This window comes from Fundulus heteroclitus, chromosome 14, assembly GCF_011125445.2.
Source record: "Fundulus heteroclitus isolate FHET01 chromosome 14, MU-UCD_Fhet_4.1, whole genome shotgun sequence".
In the NCBI taxonomy this organism is placed as follows: domain Eukaryota; kingdom Metazoa; phylum Chordata; class Actinopteri; order Cyprinodontiformes; family Fundulidae; genus Fundulus; species Fundulus heteroclitus.
The window spans coordinates 28,087,001-28,107,796 of record NC_046374.1 but is presented as its reverse complement, the minus strand read 5'-3'; the positions used below and the strand labels follow the sequence as shown (position 1 = coordinate 28,107,796).

Sequence of the window (20,796 nt, the reverse complement as noted above, 5' to 3'; positions counted from 1 at the left end):
ATCTTATTTCAAGTGCAGGATGTCTAATTATCTTATTTTAGGGGTCAGAATACTCATTCCACTGGCAGTAAATCTTATATACCTGCTCAAATCAAGGATAAATACATTAACTTTAAGAACTTTTTAATTATTTTAGATCCATTTTTGCAGTGAAGTTGCATTCAATTTAATTTCCTTTTTAAAATTATGATAATTTAAGTTATTTAAAGATTTAATGGATCCAATTCCAATACTGTTTACAGTCGTTCAATTGCAAACATTTAAAGGTCCATTGCACAAGTTAGATATTTATGTTCTTTCCCATACTTACCTTTATAGTTGCCCAGCGCTGCACGCTCTCCTTCACCTGGCTACTTTGTTGAGTCTTAAAGGAGCTATAAATGAGATATTTACTGTAAAATCAACCTAAATCTTTCTCATTTGTCACCCAGGATGGAAGTAACATTCTCTATAAACAATCGGTCCGCTCCATCCTGTGATGGTGATGCAGCGAAGGTTTGTGGGTTGTTCCACTGAAGCAAAGAAGAAATGTCAGCGTGTGGCCTTTTTTTTCCACTGTGTTGAAAGGGTAGAGAAATATGTTCAGTTCTATTCAGTTTATTCATATAGCGGCAATTCACAACACACATCATCTCAAGCTACTATAATACTCCAGACAGATTGGTCAGAAAATTTTCTACTTAAGGAAGTCCAGCGGATTGTATCAAGTCGTTGACGTGCAGCATTCGCTCTGTGGTGAACAGTCGCTTGCTTTGTGTCATTGACGTTGCAGCAATAAGCAAGCATGAAGCGACAGTGGAGAGGAAAACTCTACTTTTAACAGTAAGGGAAAACCTCCAGCAGAACCAGAACCAGGCTCAGTGTGAACGGTCATCTTCCTCGACCCACTGAGGGTTACAAAAGACAGAGCAGAGACACGGAAAAAACACAGAAACACTGATCCAGGAGTACTTTCTACACCATCGGTAGAAGGGACTCACTTTTTCATTCAGTGTTTGTTTTTTTTTTACTACCTCTGGGAAACTCCTCAACCATTTCAGGGGAATAACCCAATAAAGCTCATTGAGTGAAGGCCAAGGGTATATTTAGAAAAAGCTAACCTGTACAATTTTTTATAGTTATTTAAAAAAAAAAATTCATACATAATTCTGTATACTTTTGAACCATAGTTTTGATGTGTTCAGTATGTATCTGCAATGTATAAAGTCATAAAAATAAGGAAAAGCTATTGAGGAGTCCAAAGTGTTGACTGATGGTGCGAATGAGAGAAAAGTAATTATGATAGTAAAACAATCAGAGGTATTTAAGTATCAGGACATTTCGTGGCTACTACTGCAGCCAGATGAATAAACTTTTTTTTTTTTTTTTTTTTATCACAGTGTCTAGTGTTGGTGGTACTTTAACTCTTCTGTCTGATTCAATCATTTCATCACAGTTTAAATTGCTTCAATACCATTCAGGGTCAGAAAAATCTGTTTTAATTCAGCTACAATGATATATATTAATTTTAAGCCATTTAGATCAAAATAAATCCATAGATGTCCCTAACTTTAACCTCATGGGCATTTGAGAATTGTTAGATTAGATTGCTTATGTTGTTATCTTTATGATTATTAAGTAATAAGTTGGACAATCCTGAACCATTCAGACCAGTATGTTTATTGTTTAATTTTTTAAAAACAAACTATTGGTAAAGTTCTGTTTGCTGTTAAATCTCCTCACTGAACACCTTTTTCATTGTTTTAATAACTGTCCTTTTGGATTATTTCCATGCGTTAAAAGTTGGGGGATTTGGTCATTTCAAACAGAAAATTTGCCACTTTCCAACCACAGATTTACGTTTGCAGCTTTTCTAACGAGCAAAGATCCTGCGTCAGAGTCCAGTCGTCGCTCCTGGACCCGGCGATAACACAGCACCTCTGTTTCTGGTCCTCCTCAGGGGAAAGTGGCCCAGACGGCGTGCATGTCGGCCTGTAAGCACATCGCCACCTCCCTGATGCAGCTGCTGCTCGACCCAGAGGTGCGGCAGATCTCCATCGGCGCACTGCACCAGCTCAACGTCGACCTGAAGGAGTGTGAGAGTGAGTGTCCACGTTCACCTTCGTTCAGGCTTATTGTTACACAAACACTTCATAGGTAGATCGTTAGTGATGCATTGTAACCCAGCAGAAACATCAGAAATGTTCTTATTCTTAGTCAAAAAAGTAAGTTTTTGAAAATTATTCTACTTTGAGCTACTTGCACTAAATAAATACATAAGTACTAAAGCATCTGAAAGGAATTGAACTTGAGTGATGTCAGAAAATAATTTATCGAACCTAAACTAGACGTAAATTAAGTTAATTGACTATTTTATGATGTAACTGCTGTCTTGTTCATCATAACTGGTGGGCAGAGCCAACACCATTCAATTCAAATAGTTGCCTTGTTATTTTTAGAGCAGGTTGTTGAGGACTTACACATTTATAAATTTCTACATTATTCTTGTTGACAGACTGCTCATTAAAACCTAAAAAAAATTCCCAATTCACTCAACTAATTATCACTTAGTTGAGTGAATTATTTCTAAACGAACGACTCAAATGTGAAAACTGAAATATTTGAAAAATATTAATAGTTCTTGTTGACAAACTGCTCATTAAAACCTAAAAAAAATTCCTAATGTAAACTATTGTTTTGTGTCTGCTGATTTATTTTATGATAGTTTGCAGAAAATTACATTAACAAAAACTATTATTTTTCAAATATTTCAGTTTTCACATTTGAGTCGTTCGTTTAGAAATAATTCACTCAACTAAGTGATAATTTTTTTATGTATTTGTAGAGTTCTGCATTTATTTTCAATAGAATATTTGTAATAACACAAAACACCTTTTTGTGGTTCATTATGTGTCTAAAGAGCCAAATTCTTACAGTGAGAGTCGTTAGTCAGTAAACATTTTCCAGTGGTCAGTTTTATTATATAGGTCAGTCTAATACTTTAAGCTTAACATTTGTTTAGTGTGCTGCTTTAAATGACTCTTACCAGCCAGCTTTGATAAATAATTACAAAAACATCACAGACTTAGAGGGGACCTGTTATGCAAATTTATTTTTTTGTACATTTTTGGACTGCTTCTAGAACCGGTACAAACGTAAAAAAAACAACAACAAAACAAACAAAAAAGAACTTCTAGTATTTTTTTGGTAATAAATAAATGTTTTGTTGGTGTCTGTCAAACCAGCCGTTTCAAAAACCATCTCAATTATTACGTCATTGTTGCCGGGCACTGCCCCTCACCTAGCAACCCCAGCCCGTCACCTAGCAACCCCAGCCAAGCCCCGCCCTCTTTATCGAGCATGCATCAGAGCAGACTTGTGCGTTCTTCAGACTGACGGCTTTCCCAGAATGCACCACGGCCGCAGCTTAATTCTGGTTTTATAGCCATAATTCTGTAATTTTTTTAGATATTTTTTAGGCTTTTTTTTTAGATATTAAAAATATTATTGTTTTAAAAATGTTTTAGATGAAATATGGTGTAGTGTATAAGTAGTTTTGTATGTTAGCACAAGCTAACACTAACAATAGGCTACTGATAGCTCTGTGATTTAGAAATGACCATAAACCGCCTGCTGGCTGTGCCGGAGGCTCCACTTCTTCAAATCAAAGATGTACTGTTGTACCACTTTGCAGCCATTTTCACGAGTATAAAGTGTGAGTGTAAACAGTGAGTTTAGGGGCGTGGCCATCTACAGCTCATTTGCATAAAACTGACAGAGCCTTAATAACAGCTCATTCTGAAAGGAGCTCAAAATAAGCAGAACTGAGAAGGTGAAATCTCATTATATTAGAATTATTTTGTGCAAAGATGTAATTACATTTTTTATACAGCCCACAGACCCATTCTAACTTGTCTAAAAGTAAGCATAGTAGGTCCCCTTTAGGGCTTTTAAAAATGTGTGTTTCATAAATGTAGTATTTGTGTATTTACCTGAATCAGCTAAGATCAGAAAAAAATGAAAACATACAGAATACAGCGAACAATGCGGATTGGTTGCTCTGTAGTAGCAATTTAAATTAACTTTAATTAAATTTCACTGCAGGAAAAAGTGAGTAAAATAAATATTAAAATATTTGTCATGTTTAATGCATAATGAAATCAAGGATTAATTTTTGCATTTAATTATTTAAGGAAAAATTTAACTAAAATATTTTTAGCCATTAACAGAGTGAATTAATATATTTTTTTGTATAAATATTTTATTTAAAAATATAAACAAATAATTTTCAAGAAGTATTTCTTGTTTTTTTTGGTCATAGTTTTACTAAATATCTTTTCTTCTTTAGAATATTAATCTTTACCCTAAGGAAAAAAACAGCAGATCAGTTGTGTTGTTTTTATTTGATGTGAAGTTTTTTTTTTTTTTAAATAATGTTGATGTTTTCAGATGTTGCACTTCCTCTTTATCGCCGTTTTCCTTCCCCTTTTTCTCCTTGCTTGGTTTTTTTCTCACACTTTTTCACTCCCTAACTAAATAACTAATAAACTAAACCAACTAGTTCCTTACATTTATTTCTAATAGACGTGTAAATCCATTTCTGGTAAACTAAAAAGTCAAAATTTTAAGAAAAGAAGCTGGTCAAGTGCTTATATTTGCTTTTCAGAACACAGGGGGCGCTGTGGAACAACCAAACGTGGCGTTAGAGGAGCGCATCACCTTCCTAAACCTCATCCCCGCTGCTCCTCTCTCCTCCTCCTCCCGTCTCCCTGATTTGTGGGACTTTTAGGACGCAGACTTTTTTCTTTTTTCTTTTTTTTTTTGGCAGATAAAGGATTTGGGGACTTGAAAGAGCGTGAGGCGTCGTTGGCTCGGTTTGTACATGATCAAGGTTCTTAGAGTCACAGAGCGGGTCACACTGTGGGAATGTGACCTGATGTGAAGTGACATGCGTGCAGAGCTGCTGGGCCGCTGCAGAGTTGGTCTCCTGAAGCAAACGGCTGCAAGAAGTTGGACTGACGATACAGTAGAGGGTCGAATGAGAAGCAAAACCTGGGAATTCAAAAAGGGGAAGATGGTTAAAAAAAATATAGGATGGAGCGAAGCAGCGAGAAGTAACGGAGGAAAAGTTTTGTCATAAAAGACTGAAGGAAAAGGAAAAGATGTGGGGAAAATCTAACATTAAAGTAAATTAAAACCTAAAATCCTGAAAATCTCAGCGTGAAAGCTGACTTAATGGGAGCTTTGAGGGCGTTAAGGGTTAAAAATAAGGGCTAGTGTAGATTGGGATAAAAAGAGTTTTGGACAAAAGGAGGGAAAAAAATGGGATTAAATGAGGGAGGAAACGAAAAGCAGTGAAGGGATAAGAAGCGAAGTACATGACTGGGAATGGAAATTAAACGTACGACGGCCGAGCGGAGGAAATGAGAAAAGCACAAAAAAGGGATTAAAGATTAAATTAATGGGAGGCTCTCCGGATTGTGACGGCTGGGAAGAAACGGAGGCCGGAAGAAGGAAAAACGGGAAAAAAACCCTCTTAATTGAATTTGAGTAAAAAAAGCAGAAAAAAATTAGAGGAAGGAAGACGGGGGAAAAAAAATAGTACAACGTATGTTTTTTATCGCCTAGAGGGTTTGCGTCTTCCCCAAAATTCACAGGCCCCTTTAACATCAATGTAGCCGAACTCAACAGGGCAGGAAGTCGCCACTCCAATGTGTTTTTTTGGGATTTTATGTGATTGACCAACACAAAGCGGTGCAGAGTTATCCTTATGATTTATTTCTTTTTTTTTTTTACAAATTAAAATCCAGTACACCTTTATTTATGAAGCCTAAAATAAGTCACTTAGTAGTTCACCTCTGTGTAATCTCAGCATAAAGCTTGCTGGAGGAGACGTTTCAAGCTGGGTTTTAAAACAATGTGCCAAGCTCCGAACACTAGGGGGCCCTCTGGTCAGATCAGACCCAAGCTAAACTGTTATGTTTGACGGGAAATCTAACCCTGAAGATGAATGTCACCAGACAGGCCCCATGGGGAAACATGGCGGTGGCAGCATCATGGTGCGGAGCAGAGACGGTGACGCCGGGCAGGCTTGGGTTAGGAAGAGAGACGAAGCTTTAAACCGGGAAGACTTGAACTGGGGCGGAGCTTCACTGTTTAGATCAACAGATACGTGTGTGTAAAAATGGCCTAGTCAAAGTCCAGAGCTAGATCCAAATGAGACCATGCAGAGATTTAAAATCCTCCGTCTAATTTAGCAGAGCTTAAGTTATTTTGCAAAGTAGAAGAGCCACAAGTTTTGAGTCGGTGGATGTGTAAAACCTGTAGCAGAGTTTTTTTTTCTGGCGTGGCGGCTGCTTACAAAGACACATCACGCCCAGATATTAGTCTGTAGAGCTTGGTAGCATGTAAACATCCCTTCCCTTCCTCATGACCCCAAAGCACCGCTCTGTATCGGCCCGTTTCATAAAATCCCAGTAGGACACACTGTAGTTTAGTGTCTCTAACAAAACGTGGCGAATGCTTCAGTATGACGCCATTTCTCATGTTTACTGAGCCTAAAACAAAAAAGGGCATCAAAGAACGTCGTGTTTGACGGGTTAAGACGTAAAAAGTGTAGGTTTGGACACCGATTTAGAGTGTTTTACCAGCAAAGAAGCAACCGATCGCTCCGTCGCTAGCGGCCAGGCTAGCAAATCCTTCACCTGCAGCCTGTAACCCAATCCTCATCAGCTACGACCTGTTGGAAGACTTTAAATTGAAAATCAAATGTGTAAAAGTCCTAAAAGGCATCATAAACGTAATGTGACGTGGGTTGAGCGGGGCCGGCGATGTTTTCCTGCGTCTCGGGGGTCACTGAAGATGCCAGGCGTGTGATGAGCACTGCGGTGGGTGAGGGTGTCCAAAGGTGAAGGAGATTAGCCACAGACTCGTCCCAGCAGCAAACCCCCCCCCCCCTTTTTCTTTCGTTCGCTTGCTGGGAACACCCGTCTGCTTGTTTACGGGACCCAACAGGCGCCAAGACCCCGACTCGCCCTCCGTTGTACCCCCCGAGGCCGTCCGTCCCCCCGTCTTCTAAAGACCAAAACGGCCCTCAGTGCGTCTCAGACACGCTAGCAAAGCGCTAGCAAAGCGCGAGCTAATCAGAGCGACACACTCAGGTGAAATCGCTTATTAATACCTTGTGCGGTTTACATCCACACACAGCTCTTTCTCACACACTCGTTCTGTCTTCCAGCCAGCGACATGACTCTAACACCCGCCCCCAACCCCCCAACCCCCCAACCCCCCCCCTCCCCCCCATTCCCCCGGCTGTCATTCGTCTGCCAATCTGTCCCGATGCATAGCGAATCCGACCAGGTCTTTTATTATTCCCGTTTTCACCCTGATTTTTTTTCTTCCTCCTCCTCCTCCTCCTCCTCCGCCTGTCTTCCCTCTCTCCGGGGGTGGACTGGTTGGGTTGGGGGGGGGCTGGGTTTGTATTTTCCCACAGGTTTTGCCAGAGCCGGCCCGGTCGCAGGCTTCCAGGGTGACACGTTGCTTCTGGCCTTCAGTGACTTGAGACAAGTAGGTCTTTGTCTCCCTCGTGGTCCTCGCTCCTTCGTGTTCTCTTAGTCTTTTTCTTCTTCTTCTTCTTCTCCTCGCTGTCTTTCTTCTGCCTCATAGACCCCCCCCCCCACCCCCACCCCAAGTCCTCATCTTCTTACTTCATTTAATGATTTTGTTTTATTGTCCTCACGTTTCATTCATCTTTATAAGTCCATCTTAATGTTTTGTCTCATTGTTTTGTCAATGTTTATTCCATCCTGCTGTAATTTTTGTTGGCAAAACATTTTGCAGAGAAGATTGTGGTTTAAGAAACAACTAAAAAAAAAGTTTAAAAAAAAAGTCAGAAGTCAAAGTCTGGGAATTACGTAGACAAAGAAAATCTGAAGATCATCAGAAAACGTTTTTTATACTTTTGGACGTTTTCAGAGGTGATGATGACGTTTACTTTGGTAATTGTTTAATTATCAGTTCAATTTACAGTCAAACAGGAGAAGAGCACGCTTGCAAAAACAGGACGTAGAAAAATTATTTTAATACCAGTTTTGTCATCATTTGTAGCTGAACGCTGATTTAAATGTTGAGCTTCTTTAAAATTATTTCTGTTGCTTTATCCCTTTATTTCATAGATACACACTTTTTATTTCTTCAATATGCATTTAATTATAAAGATGTGATTTTTATCTTTTTTCAAGATCAGTTTATAGGGTTTTGTTTAAATTTTTGTTTTTTTTCCACATTAAACCTCTTTTCCCACTTTATTCAAAATAAGAAGATTCAACACGGTTCTTGTCTTAATTTATCAGAAAGTATAAAGTATGTGTTCCCCTTTTCCAAGTCTGTTACCCTTTATACATAAATCTAATTGAGAATATTTCCAGACTTTTTTCCAAATGAAAAAAATCTGACTTTATAATTATAAAAATATAGAAAATTTTATTAATATAACCTAAGAAAATTATGAGAATCTGAGAACAGCTAAATGTGATTTTATTCATGATCATAATCAGGGCACCCTTAATTTGAAAAAGTGCACTGGTGTAATTTTTATTTAATCTTTTTTAGATGAGATGAGTGAACTCTATTAACTCAATGTTGGTTTCTTATGACTTTGGGTGAATCTGTGAAACGTTGTTATCTACAGTAGATGTGTTCAGCACCAACAAGCTGTCAGGACATCTGGAACAAAATGAATAACCAGTTCTCCTAAGATTCAGAGCGATGGTACGTCCACATAATGAGACAATCAGACAATAAAGCAGCTTTAAGGTCTTAAAGATTAAGATCTTATTATTCCCACATAAAAATATAAAGTCATTCCCCTGTAAATGTGCTTAAGATCTCACCTCAGGATGTCGACCTTACTGAGCTCTTAAAACTTAAAATATCTTATCTCATAAACCAGATTATGATGTTATAGGTCTAAATGAGTAAAATGAACGTTTCATCTACAAACCACGAGGTTGTAAAACTGCATTTCCAAAGAGCTCAACACCAGGGGAGTGGTAGCCTAGTAGTGGGAGCAGGTTTGAATCCCACAGGCTGCCACTCTGGGTCCCTGAGCAAGGCCCTCGGCCCCAGAACGCTGATCCCTGAGGGATGGATTTCACTGGACGTGAAATGACAAAGATGATGATTATTATCATGTTTTCTTTACGTTATAGTAAAATTATGAGCTTAAACCAGCTTCAGGTTCCATCTAGAGACAAACTTTCTGCACTGCAAAACTAAAACTAAGTAAAAGTTTCTTGAAATTGGTGTATTTGTCCTTGATTTGAGCAGGTAAATAAGATTATCTGATGAGTATTTTTACCTCTAAAATAAGATAATTAGATGAACTACACTTGAAATAAAGATGATGGAGATGAGTTGTTCCTGTTGTAAGTGTAAAAATCTCATTCCATTGGCAAATAATCTTATTTACCTGCTCAAATCAAGGAAAAATACAGTAATGTAAAAAAAAATGTTCTTATTTTTGGTAGTATTTTTGCAGAGTGAACTTTAAAACAAGCTTCGGTCCTGATTACATCCTTCAGTCCAGCACCTACCGACCTGTTCACCTGCATCCGTGTCACAGCCCGCAAATCATGTCCCAATTCAGCCTCAGATTTCCTCATGTGGTGCTTTCAGGGATCCTTGAACCTACTTCATGCTGTCAGACAGGTTCTATAAATGATTTTAACACAGTTAATTAAGTGAGGGGGTTAATATTAACAGATGAAATCATTGTTGGAGACGCCATTGTTTGCTCATTCAGGTATTTTATTTGTCCTTTTAACGCGACATGAAATATTTAAGTGAGGGGGAAAAAGCAGTAATTAGCAGTCTGTAATTGCACCATAGACTCTGGTCTGCTGGATGAGTCCGGTTGGGTCATCCCAGCAGTGCTTTGGGGGGTCTTGGTGGCTTTAGGGCCGGATTCGCAGGAACTGCTCGACGCAGGAAGCAGCTCGGCTTGTGTCCCGTCGGTTTTGTTTGTCTCCCGGGGGAGAAAAAAAAAAAAAAAAAAAAAAAAAGCAGCAGCAGCCAGCGCCGGGCCAGAACTGGACAGCTCCGCTGCCGGGTCGGAGGGTTTTTTTTGTTTGTGTCTCATTTTCATGTTAAATTTCAGTTTTTGTGAAGGAGCGCATACGTGCATGAAAAAGCTGGTGGAGCGAGTGAGCGGCAGCGGCGGCGGCGCTGAATGTGTGAAGCGGGGCGGAGAGCCCGGCCTCGCAGTTCCTGAGGCCTCCTCGCTTTACACCGAGAGAGCCGTCAGTGTGAGAAACCGGGCGCACAGAGCGTGTGTGTGTGTCCGGCTTTGATGCGTGTGTCGTTTGTTGTTGCCCAGTGTGTGAAAGTCGCAGGAAAGCAGCGTGTTTTTTTTTTTTTTTTTTTTTTTTCCTGTGCATGCGTTTGTGTGACAGCGGATGACGGATGGGCCGGCAGGACGGAGCAGGGGACGATGAATGAGGTGACAGACAGAGACGGATAGCCCTTTATCCCTCCGTCACAATCCCTCTTTCTCTCTCCTTCTCTTCTCTTTCTCCGCCTGTCGGGATGATGCAGTGCCTCTTGTTCTCTCGCTCGGAGGAGGAGAAGGAAGGGGCAGAGATGGGGAGAAGAAGAAAAGGAAAAATTGCATTCATCTGGCATCGATGTTTACTTCAAACCCCCCATTAGCTCTCTCCTTCTTTGCTCCTTCTGCCTCCAACATCTTCCTTTTTGCCAATCAGTTATTCAGCTCCTTGGCTCTTTTACTTCTTTCACCTCCATTGTTTTTGTTTTTTTTCCTCGCCTATTCTTGTCATATCAAAAGATGCGCATTCCTGCGACCCCCCATACGTGCTTTTTTCACACCTAACCTCGGCGCTCGCACATCTGCATCCGCCGCGTCGTCTGCGTGTGGCTTTCAGCCGTGCCCAGGAGTCTCTGCGACGACGGGTAAAAACGTGGCTGAATGGTCGATAAATCAAGCTGACGGGCCCGTTTTTGTTGTGTGCTCCGGTCCCGGGGTTCTGAGAGGTTCTGGGGTCCTGGGACCGGGGCCCGCGGGGCAGAGTCGCTGCACCCGTGTACACGCTAAGTTTACAAACAAAAGCTCCAGTCCAGATATGCAACTTTAGGGACCTACGGAGGGTGTTTTTGTCATGTTTTCCCTGGATTCAGGACTTTATTTACATATATTTAACATCTATCTGGACCACAGCTTTAAGTCTAATTCTTGCTTTTTAGAAGCCAAATTTACTTGTTCCTAAATTCTAGTTTTTGTTGCATTGCATTGTGTTTTTATCTATCAAAATTGCATGAAAGAACCAGGAAACCGTGTTTGTCAGGTTTTCACTTCGAAAATGGAACTAAAAATAAGTAAAATGTTCTTAAAATTTGTGTTTTTTCCCTTGATTTAAGCAGGTAAATAAGATGATCTGCCAATACAATTGATTTGTGCACTTAAAACAGAAACAATTCATCTCCATCTTATTTCAAGTGCAGGATGTCTAATTATCTTGTTTTAGGGGTCAAAATACTCATTCCATTGGCAGATAATCTTACTTACCTGCTCAAATCTAGGACAAAAATACTAATTTTAAGGACATTTTACTTATTTTTAGATCCGTTTTTGCAGTGTGGATATCTATGCTGCAAAATGGGAACTAAAAGTGAGTAAAACCTTCTTGAAAGGAGCGTATTTGTTCTTGATTTAAGCCGTAAGTTTAAATGATCTGCCTGCGGAATAAGATTTTTAGTCTTAAAATAGAAACAAGTCATTTCCATCATCTTATTTCAAGTGCAATCAGTCTAATTATCTTATTTTAGGCGACGAAATACTCGTTCCATTGGCAGGAAATCTCATTTAAGACCAAGGACAATTACACACATTTCAAGATTTTATTTACTTTTAGTTCCCTTTTTGCAGTGGTTTGCAGAAACAATCTCATCAATTGCCTGCATCCCTGAGTTCTTCACTGCAAAAAGGGAACTAAAAGTTAATAACGTCTTCTTGAAATGAGTGTATTTGTCCTTGATTTGAGCTGATAAAAAAAATTATCTGCCAATGGAATACGATTTTTGCACTTAAAATAGAAACAATTCATCTCCATGTTCTTTGTTCAAGTGCAGGATGTCTAATTATCTTATTTTAGGGGTAAAATACTAATTTCATTGGCAGATAAATGAGATTATCTGCTCCATTTGAGGACAAAAACACTAATTTCAAGAAAATTTGTTTTACCTTTCCCCTTTTTGCTGCGTTCCTGTTCTTCTACTTCTGCTGCTTCTGATACGTTCAAAGTGGAAGTTTTTTTTAAATTACAAATACGAATTCTCAAACTTCTCCCCATTTACTCTGGTACCCCTAAATAATTTCCAGTATAATTTCAATCCAAAAACACTCTGCGGGCGCTTGATAACTAGTCAGACATAAAGTATTCTTCCTTCATTTAGGTGGAAGAGTTACAGCATCTCTGTTGTATTCGGCCTCCTTCAGCCTTAAATGAATAAATGAGATCCAGTCACCTCACAGCTCAGGCGGGAGAATCTGTCAGCAGGACAAATATTAGACGTGCACCTCATGAATCTGGCCTTTTATAGAAGACCGGCTATGGAGGATTGGTTTCAGTTTGTGCAAAAACCATGAAGGGAGCACAGCAAGTATGTGGAAGAAGGTATTCATCTGTGATCTTCAAGAAAAACCCTGTTGTTGTTGTTGTTGTTGTTGTTTTGGTTGGTCCACTTGCTCACTGCAAAAAAAAAAACTAAAAGTAAGTAACATTTTTGTGAAATGAGTGTATTTTACCTTGATTTGAGCAGTTTATTAACTCTATTTGCCAATGGAATGAGTATATTTACCCCTACAATGCACCTGAAATAAGATAATGGAGATGAAATGTTCCTATTTATAGTACAAACATTCTTATTCCACTGCCAAATAGTCTTATTTACCTGCTTAAATCAAGGAAAAATACACTAATTTCAAGAAGATTTTACCTTTGGTTCCCTTTTTGCAGTGCTGAAACATGGTGGTGGCAGCTTCATGCTGCGGGACGCTTTTCTTTTGCTGCCTGATGGGAAGCAGGTGGCATCAAAAGACATGAGACTAGAACAGGAGAGCGACCCTTAACATGCAGCCAGAGCTGTGATGGGATGGCTTTGGCATATTCACCTGTTAAAGTGGCCTAGTCAAAGTGCAGACCTAAAACCCACTGAGCATCTGTTTGGAGGACTATAAATTTTTAGTTCACAGATGCTTCCAATCTGAGCCCGGGGTCGTTTCAGAGAGACGAGGCCAAATGTTCAGCCTAAGGATGTCCAGACGAGGTAGAGCGATACTCCAGGACACCTGCAGCAGGAGCCACAGCAAAAAGCAGACCTGCTATTTAGATGCAGGCCCCACTCTTTTGATTCTGTGTTAGTCTGTCACACAAAATCACAATAAAACAGATTAAAGTTCATGGTGAAAATGCAACGTATGAGGGACCGTGTGCTGCTCCAACCGCCTGGGAGGAGGTGGAGGAGTCTTGATGAAGTGACGGGCTGGAGATTCTCTGAGCACTGAGCGGTCTTAGGAAAAGTTTGCACACCCACATATGTAACATCGTCTCTTTTTATAAATGACCCTGAATCATATAATGATTCTTATGAGACCTTAGCGGCCAAATGAGGAGAGCAGCTAAGGCTCAGTTGTGTGTTTTTAAAGTGTTTGATCAGAAGATTCATGCAGTTGAGGTGTTTAATTTATTGTTCATGTGTCATTTTTGTGCGTCATTGCGCCTCCTGTTCCGTTGTAAATGTTTTTAACACCATCAGTTGTTTGGCCTTTGGCCGACTGGAAGACATTCAGGTGCTTTTGACAGCAAAAGTAGCTCCAAATCATGATACTCCCTCCGCCGTGCTTTAGAATCAGATATATGCTGACGATGCAAATGTCTCACCCAACACACACAGAGCAGGCCTTTATTTACATTTGGGCAACCCATATTTCAAAGCGTCATTTCTCTCTTGGATCTCTTCAGTTTTAACACCTAAAATACTTTTGAATAAGTTATGATTAAAGTGATTGGACTGCATTTTTACCTCCTGTTGTTTAGTCTGTGCTGAATGGGCCTAAATTAAATGCTTAACCTGTTCCGTTAATGAGCTTTGAATCTCAGTTAATAAATATTTTTCTTGTGCAACCAGAATCTTAACTTTTAGAGCAAACCGTACCTCGGCGTCCAGAACGAGGCAGCGTTCTCCTGTTCTCTAAATATTGCTAGATGGCTTGGTGAGCGTAGGAGGCTGTTTGGGTGAGTTTCAGTCCTCCGGCTGCTGCCTTGCCACAGATCTTATCAATCTGCCTAAATTTAGAACATTCAGAAGTCTGGGGTTATTTCAAACCTTTGGCTGGCCCTCGTGTGGCGTGGCGTCCCTCCAAATAAGCGCTTGCTACAGCAGACTTTCACTCATCCTTCCCCTCCAGCCCTTCATCTGCCAGGCAGCCATTGTTCCACCTCCAGCCCATGTGTGCATGTTTGTCGTTGATCGATCCTGTTTTCATTCCTCTGGTTGACCACAGACAGTCAGGTTCCATCTGTTCATCTCTTCTCTTCTTTCCTTCCAGTTTTTTCCTCCTCAGACTGGACGTTTCCAAGTTCTGAGGGGATCAAATGGTCTCTTTATATCTGCTGCTGCTGCTTCTGCTGACCTCAGATTTTAAGATTTCATTCTGTCTCTGTTCATTTCCTCCCTGCTCCTGCTACCAGTGCTGCACTTTTCCCCTGCTACACTTAGTTTTTATTAAAAAAACAAAACCGATTTGAAAAAGTTTAGATGTATCACATTTAGTTACTAGAAACGTCCTCTCGTGGAGCGGAATATGACAAGTTTGGTTTACATCCAGTTATATAAATTCCTGTCTTGACTTGATCTAATGGTCTTAGGGCATAAAAAGGAAACAGAAAAAATGGTTGGCTATGTGGTCTTTTTATTATGGCTGTGCATAAAAATCGATACAAAGATTAATATCAATGTTTTTAAAAACCATTTAATATCGATATTCTGGCTTTCAATATCGATATACCTCCCAGCCCCTAGGGGGCGTTATTACAGCGTGTCATTAGTGTTCATAGAGAGGAAGTGCAAGTGAGACGAATTTAGATTTTAGAAGCGCCTTCGTCCCTAAAATCAGTTGTTTGAGCACATTTTTGGTTTCTGTGATACGTTAAATGCATTGAACAAAATGCACTTTATTTTCCTGTTATTATATCAGTGTTCACTAAATTGAACATAAATATAATATTTGGCTGATTTTGTTGATTGACTTTGAGCATGAATTTTAAAGTAATAAATATCGATATTGGAGTCAAATCAAGTTGAGCTATGTATCGAGAACCATATTGAATCGGCTCATCCCATATGATACCCAGCCCTACTTTCTATGGGGAAAAGAAGGTGCACGTGGGCATGTCTCTTAACCTATCTGAGCCAGTATGCCAAGGTGTACCCGCGTTGTTATGTACTTATCATATTAGTTGATAAATGTCTCCACATGATAATATCATGGTTTATCACAATCATGTTTAGGAAGATTTATCGTCCGGCGAAAGTTTTTTTTTAATCACAACAGGCATATATGCACGTTAAGGGCAGTATTAGTTCTCTTAGGGTCTTCTTCACTGAGAGAAACTTGGCTTAAACTTGGAACCATTGGACCCGGTGTACTTTCTATGGAAAGGGAAATGAGGAGAGTACACCTTAATGGCAGCATTACTTCTCTGTGGCTTCTTCCAGTAAAAAGTCCTAGCTAAACTAGAAATCGTTGGACCAGGTGTACTTTCTACGGGAAAGGGAAACAAGGAGAGTACACCTTAATGGCAGCATTACTTCTCTGTGGCTTCTTCCATTAAAGAGTCCTAGCTAAACTAGAAATTGTTGGACCAGGTGTACTTTCTACGGGAAAGGGAAACGAGGAGAGTACACCTTAATGGCAACATTACTTCTCTGTGGCTTCTTCCAGTAAAGAGTCCTAGCTAAACTAGAAATTGTTGGACCAGGTGTACTTTCTACGGAAAAGGGAAACAAGGAGAGTACACCTTAATGGCAGCATTACTTCTCTGTGGCTTCTTCCATTAAAGAGTCCTAGCTAAACTAGGAGCCATTGGACCAGGTGTACTTTCTACGGGAAAGGGAAACGAGGAGGGAACACCTTAATGGCAACATTACTTCTCTGTGGCTTCTTCCTGTAAAGAGTCCTAGCTAAACTAGAAATTGTTGGACCAGGTGTACTTTCTACGGGAAAGGGAAACAAGGAGAGTACACCTTAATGGCAGCATTACTTCTCTGTGGCTTCTTCCATTAAAGAGTCCTAGCTAAACTAGGAGCCATTGGACCAGGTGTACTTTCTACGGGAAAGGGAAACGAGGAGAGTACACCTTAATGGCAGCATTACTTCTCTGTGGCTTCTTCCATTAAAGAGTCCTAGCTAAACTAGGAACCGTTGGACCAGGTGTACTTTCTATGGGAAGGGAATTGAGGAGAGTACACCTTAATGGCAGCATTACTTCTCTGTGGCTTCTTCCAGTAAAAAGTCCTAGCTAAACTAGAAATCGTTGGACCAGGTGTACTTTCTACGGGAAAGGGAAACAAGGAGAGTACACCTTAATGGCAGCATTACTTCTCTGTGGCTTCTTCCATTAAAGAGTCCTAGCTAAACTAGGAACCGTTGGACCAGGTGTACTTTCTATGGAAAGGGAAACGAGGAGAGTACACCTTAATGGCAGCATTACTTCTCTGTGGCTTCTTCCATTAAAGAGTCCTAGCTAAACTAGGAACCGTTGGACCAGGTGTACTTTCTACAGGAAAGGAAAACGGTTAATATATCAGTCTGTGGCTCAGGCTAGAAAAGAGACACAACTAAACGTAGAAACAGTGAACCAGGTGACGAGGATAATAATCATAGTTATTGCCAGAAATATTTCAGTCTGTGGTTCTGGCTAGAAACACATCGTTTACCGCTCCACAGTGTTATATGCAGAGCATAAATGCCTGGAGCCAGGAGTACTTTCTATAGGGGAGAAAAGAGAGGTTAACATAGTTGGTGGCACCATTAACTCTATCAGAGTCTGTGTTCACGACAAACTGCGCTAAACCTAGGAGCCTTGGGCCAGGGGCGCTTTCCACAACCAACAACCCATACAGCGAGAACAAATAGTAACTGGCAGCTATTGCCTCCTCTACGGGTTCATAGCTACGCACAGAAGCTCTGGGCTGAGGCAAAGCTGCTGTGGGAAAGAAAAACAAAGAGGGGAGCGCTCCGTTACTGGCACCGAAACCTGCGAATGATACATAAATGGAAAGTGAGGAGAGTAATTGTCGCAGGGTTTGGAAAAGTGGTCGGTGTCTTCCAGGCGGCCCACTTCTCTCCTCACTCCTGTCTTTGTTTTTAGCCTTCAACCTTTTTTTTGATTTCTCTTCGTTTTTGACCTTTCTTTTCCATTTCTTCTCTTCCTCCTGGTCTTTTCCACTGCTCACGCTCCTAATGTCTCTTTTTGTCTCGCTTTTCGTTGTAGTCGCCCTTCATTGTTCCCCGTCTATGCGCCGTTACCTTTCTGCTGATCGTTGGGGCCCTTTATTTTTATTTTATTTTTATTTCCTTTCACAAAGCGCTCGCCGCGACAGAGTAACGCGAGCCCTCGGTGCCGTCGGTCGTTCCCGTGTGTGCATCCCAGCCGTTACCTCACGAGGCCTCCCTCCCTGCGCAGCTCCAAGAGCAACATGTCACAGCGTGACAGCTGCGCGCTCCGCCGATCCCGGCCGTGCGCGCGTGGACGGGCCGAGCGGCCTGCGTGTGCGCGCAGGGAGGTAACAGACAGGCTAAGGGATAAGATGAGGCCCGGCGGGAGCAGAAACCGCCGCCTCACCTCATAACCCAGACTCACCAGGGGCGGTGGGAGGGAGAGGAGCGCGGGGATGAAAGGAGGGAAGGGAATGTATGGAAAACTTTGGCTAATCTGATCAAAGCTTTATGGTACAAAGTTTAACTCGTACCTGTGGGTGGGGGATCATGATGATATGCTGATTTTTTTTTTTTTAATGGGATATTCTCGGTATCAAGGGCCACAGGATGCTGACAAGATCTCAGTAAATCCGTCCTGCTTCTCGCACTAATGGATCAAATATCTGACGGCTGTGAAAAGGAAATGCCGTTAAAGAGGCTGGAATGAGGCGCTGTGGCCACCTTTTACTTCATCAATCAGCTTTCTTGCACTGCAAAAACGGAACTAAAAATAAGTTAAATGTTCTTAAAATGAGTGTATTTGTCCTTGATTTGAGCAGGTAAATAAGATGATTTGCCAATAGAATAAGATTTTTGCACTTAAAATAGGAACAATTCATCTCCATCTTCTTATTTCAAGTGCAGGATGTCTAATTATCTTATTTTAGGGATCAAAATACTTATTCCATTGGCAGATAATCTTATTTACCTGCTCAAATCAAGGATAAATACACTAACTTTAAGAACATTTTACTTATTTTTAGAACCGTTTTTGCAGTGTGTTCTTCTCAGCTGATTTATACCAGGCAAATTAGTCGCTCTGTGGTTCCAGGCTCACTGTTTCCGTTCCATTCACCACCACGTTGTTGTTTTTTTTTACCCCCATGTTCCCCATATTTGTTGTAGCTGTGTGTTTGTTTTGAGTATTTTTTAAGTCTTGTTGGTGTCGTTCTGTCTCTCTGCAACCATCTGGCGTCAAGCACGTGTGTTTTGATGCTTCTTTGGGTTTTTTGTTTCCATTTTATCTCTTTTTCTAGATGTTTCTTTCATGTATTTTTTGTGTCTGGCTGTTTATATTTTACTTTATTTGTCTCTTTGGTCACTTTTTTCTCATTTATTTTATTTTTTTTAATCCATGCGGGTGTTTATCACTGATTTGCATATACATAGCTGTCATCTTCTTGTCTCCTGGTTGTCCCCGTCTTTGTGGCTCGCTTGTAGATGTTTGATTGACTTTTGTGCGAGAAGCTCCAGGGGCCCCTCCAGTCGGCGGCCCTTTGTGTCTCTGTCAGCCTCGCTGAGTTTTTCATTCAAATAATGTCAATAATAACTTTACGCTTTAATGCGTACACGTCTTAAGGCTGGAAAGCAAGTTTACTGAATAAGGTTTCTTGTCTACATGCATAAATACACCTTTTTATAGATTGACTCCTTAAATCGGAGCCATTGTTAAAATAGTGACCCGTTGAATTTGGCCTCATCCTCCTTCAGAAATGTTTTCTGCTTGCAGCTCTGCAAAACATTGCACAAAATAATCCAACATATTCATGTAAATATGCATTTACCTCACGTTATGAGTTAGGGAAGTTGTAATCGGAGCATTAATGTGTCCAATCTGTGGTAGGATGAACTATGGATGGACTGATGTGAAACATTTGGGCTGTTATTGGCTGATAACTGATATTTGACAACATTATATAAATTTTTTAGGGCTGGATGATAATTCAATAACGTTATATATCGATTGATAGACGTGTATCGATGATAGAAATAAAAGGGTCAATAGAAAGTTTAGTAGAATAACAGTTTACCTTCATTTTACATTCCAGCCTATCATGTAGGTTAATATTACAGTCATTACATCCTCCCAACCAATCACAACACAGACCCAGGAACGCTCAGTCATGAAGCCCCGCCCCCTTCATAGAGTTCAGAGAGCATATGTTCTTTTTTTCGTTTTTAAAAACTTTTAGTTTTGGTAAGTAGTTGGTTGAATAAAGGGTTTAGTTTGAATTCAGCGTTTGTGTCCGTATCTAAAAATCAGTCACTAAGCAACGGCATAAAACGTTCAGGGCTTGCACTTAAAATATAGGTTTTGAATTTGTTGAAAAATATCGGTATCGATCAAAATGATTTATATTTTATCGATATACTTTTTTTTTCTATACTTTCTAACCTTTCCACACTAAAACAGTTTCTCCTCTGCTTCAGTTGAACATCCCGCAATCTTTCACTGCGTCACGGTCACATGACTGAGCAAACGCCCCATGTTTCATGAATTGGCACTTTATTAATTGAATTGAATTAAGGGTTTATATTATATCAGTCTAGTTGTACATACCATGATAAAACCGTCGTCATTTATTAGTTTTCTTTTTTTTTTTTTAAGATCACACAGCTATGAATGGTTGGTTGCTTTATTTTTATCCGCTTTAGCTGTTCTAAAGAAAAAGAGCAACATTAGTATCAGTTTTAAGCATCTCTAACATAAGAAAACTAAAAAGTTTCATTTTATTTTAATTTTAGTTTTATTTTCTTTATTGTCCATTAAGATTTTAAATGTTTCTGTTACAGTTGTGTGATTTTTCTTATTTTCATTGTATTTAATTCGAAATTTCACTTTTTATATCTTTGATTATTTTTGAATCATTATCTCCTTTGCTTTAATTATAAATAAACAAAAAACCTTTTGCGATTTTATTTTGGTTTTTTATTTTTGTTTGCATTTTATATTCTTATTTTTTATATATATTTCTTTTAATTCGAGTTAGATTGTTGTTGCTGTTAAAAATTAATGTAAGAAACACCCTTCTTCATAAACATTCAAAAAGCTCATTTGAATATTTTAAAGGATGCGTCCATTTTTGTAAAGAAGAAAATCAACCTTATTTGTAGCAGAATCGTCAGTTACAACATAAATAAAATAAAATTCTTCAAGCATTAAAAGCAGCAGCTGTCAGACGTGGATGAGCTCCCAGTAGTTTTTATCTTAGTACGAGGAAAATAAGATTATTTTTGAGCTAATCTGAGTTTTTGTTTCC

The 20,796-nt window shown here is 39.8% G+C and overlaps 1 protein-coding gene across 6 annotated transcripts in view; it reads left to right on the top strand.

The window, feature by feature from the left end:
- The window catches only part of exoc6b (exocyst complex component 6B), a 139,903-nt gene that overhangs the window by 88,293 nt on the left and 30,814 nt on the right, over positions 1 to 20,796 (top strand). For 4 of the 6 annotated variants that reach the window (XM_036146664.1, XM_036146666.1, XM_036146665.1 and 1 more), the window contains 2 exons: positions 1,940 to 2,081; positions 7,472 to 7,545. In XM_036146664.1, coding sequence (XP_036002557.1) covers positions 1,940 to 2,081; positions 7,472 to 7,545 — 216 coding nt within the window. The remainder of the gene's footprint in view (positions 1 to 1,939; positions 2,082 to 7,471; positions 7,546 to 20,796) is intronic. The other 2 variants (XM_036146668.1, XM_036146669.1) reach the window with 1 other exon arrangement.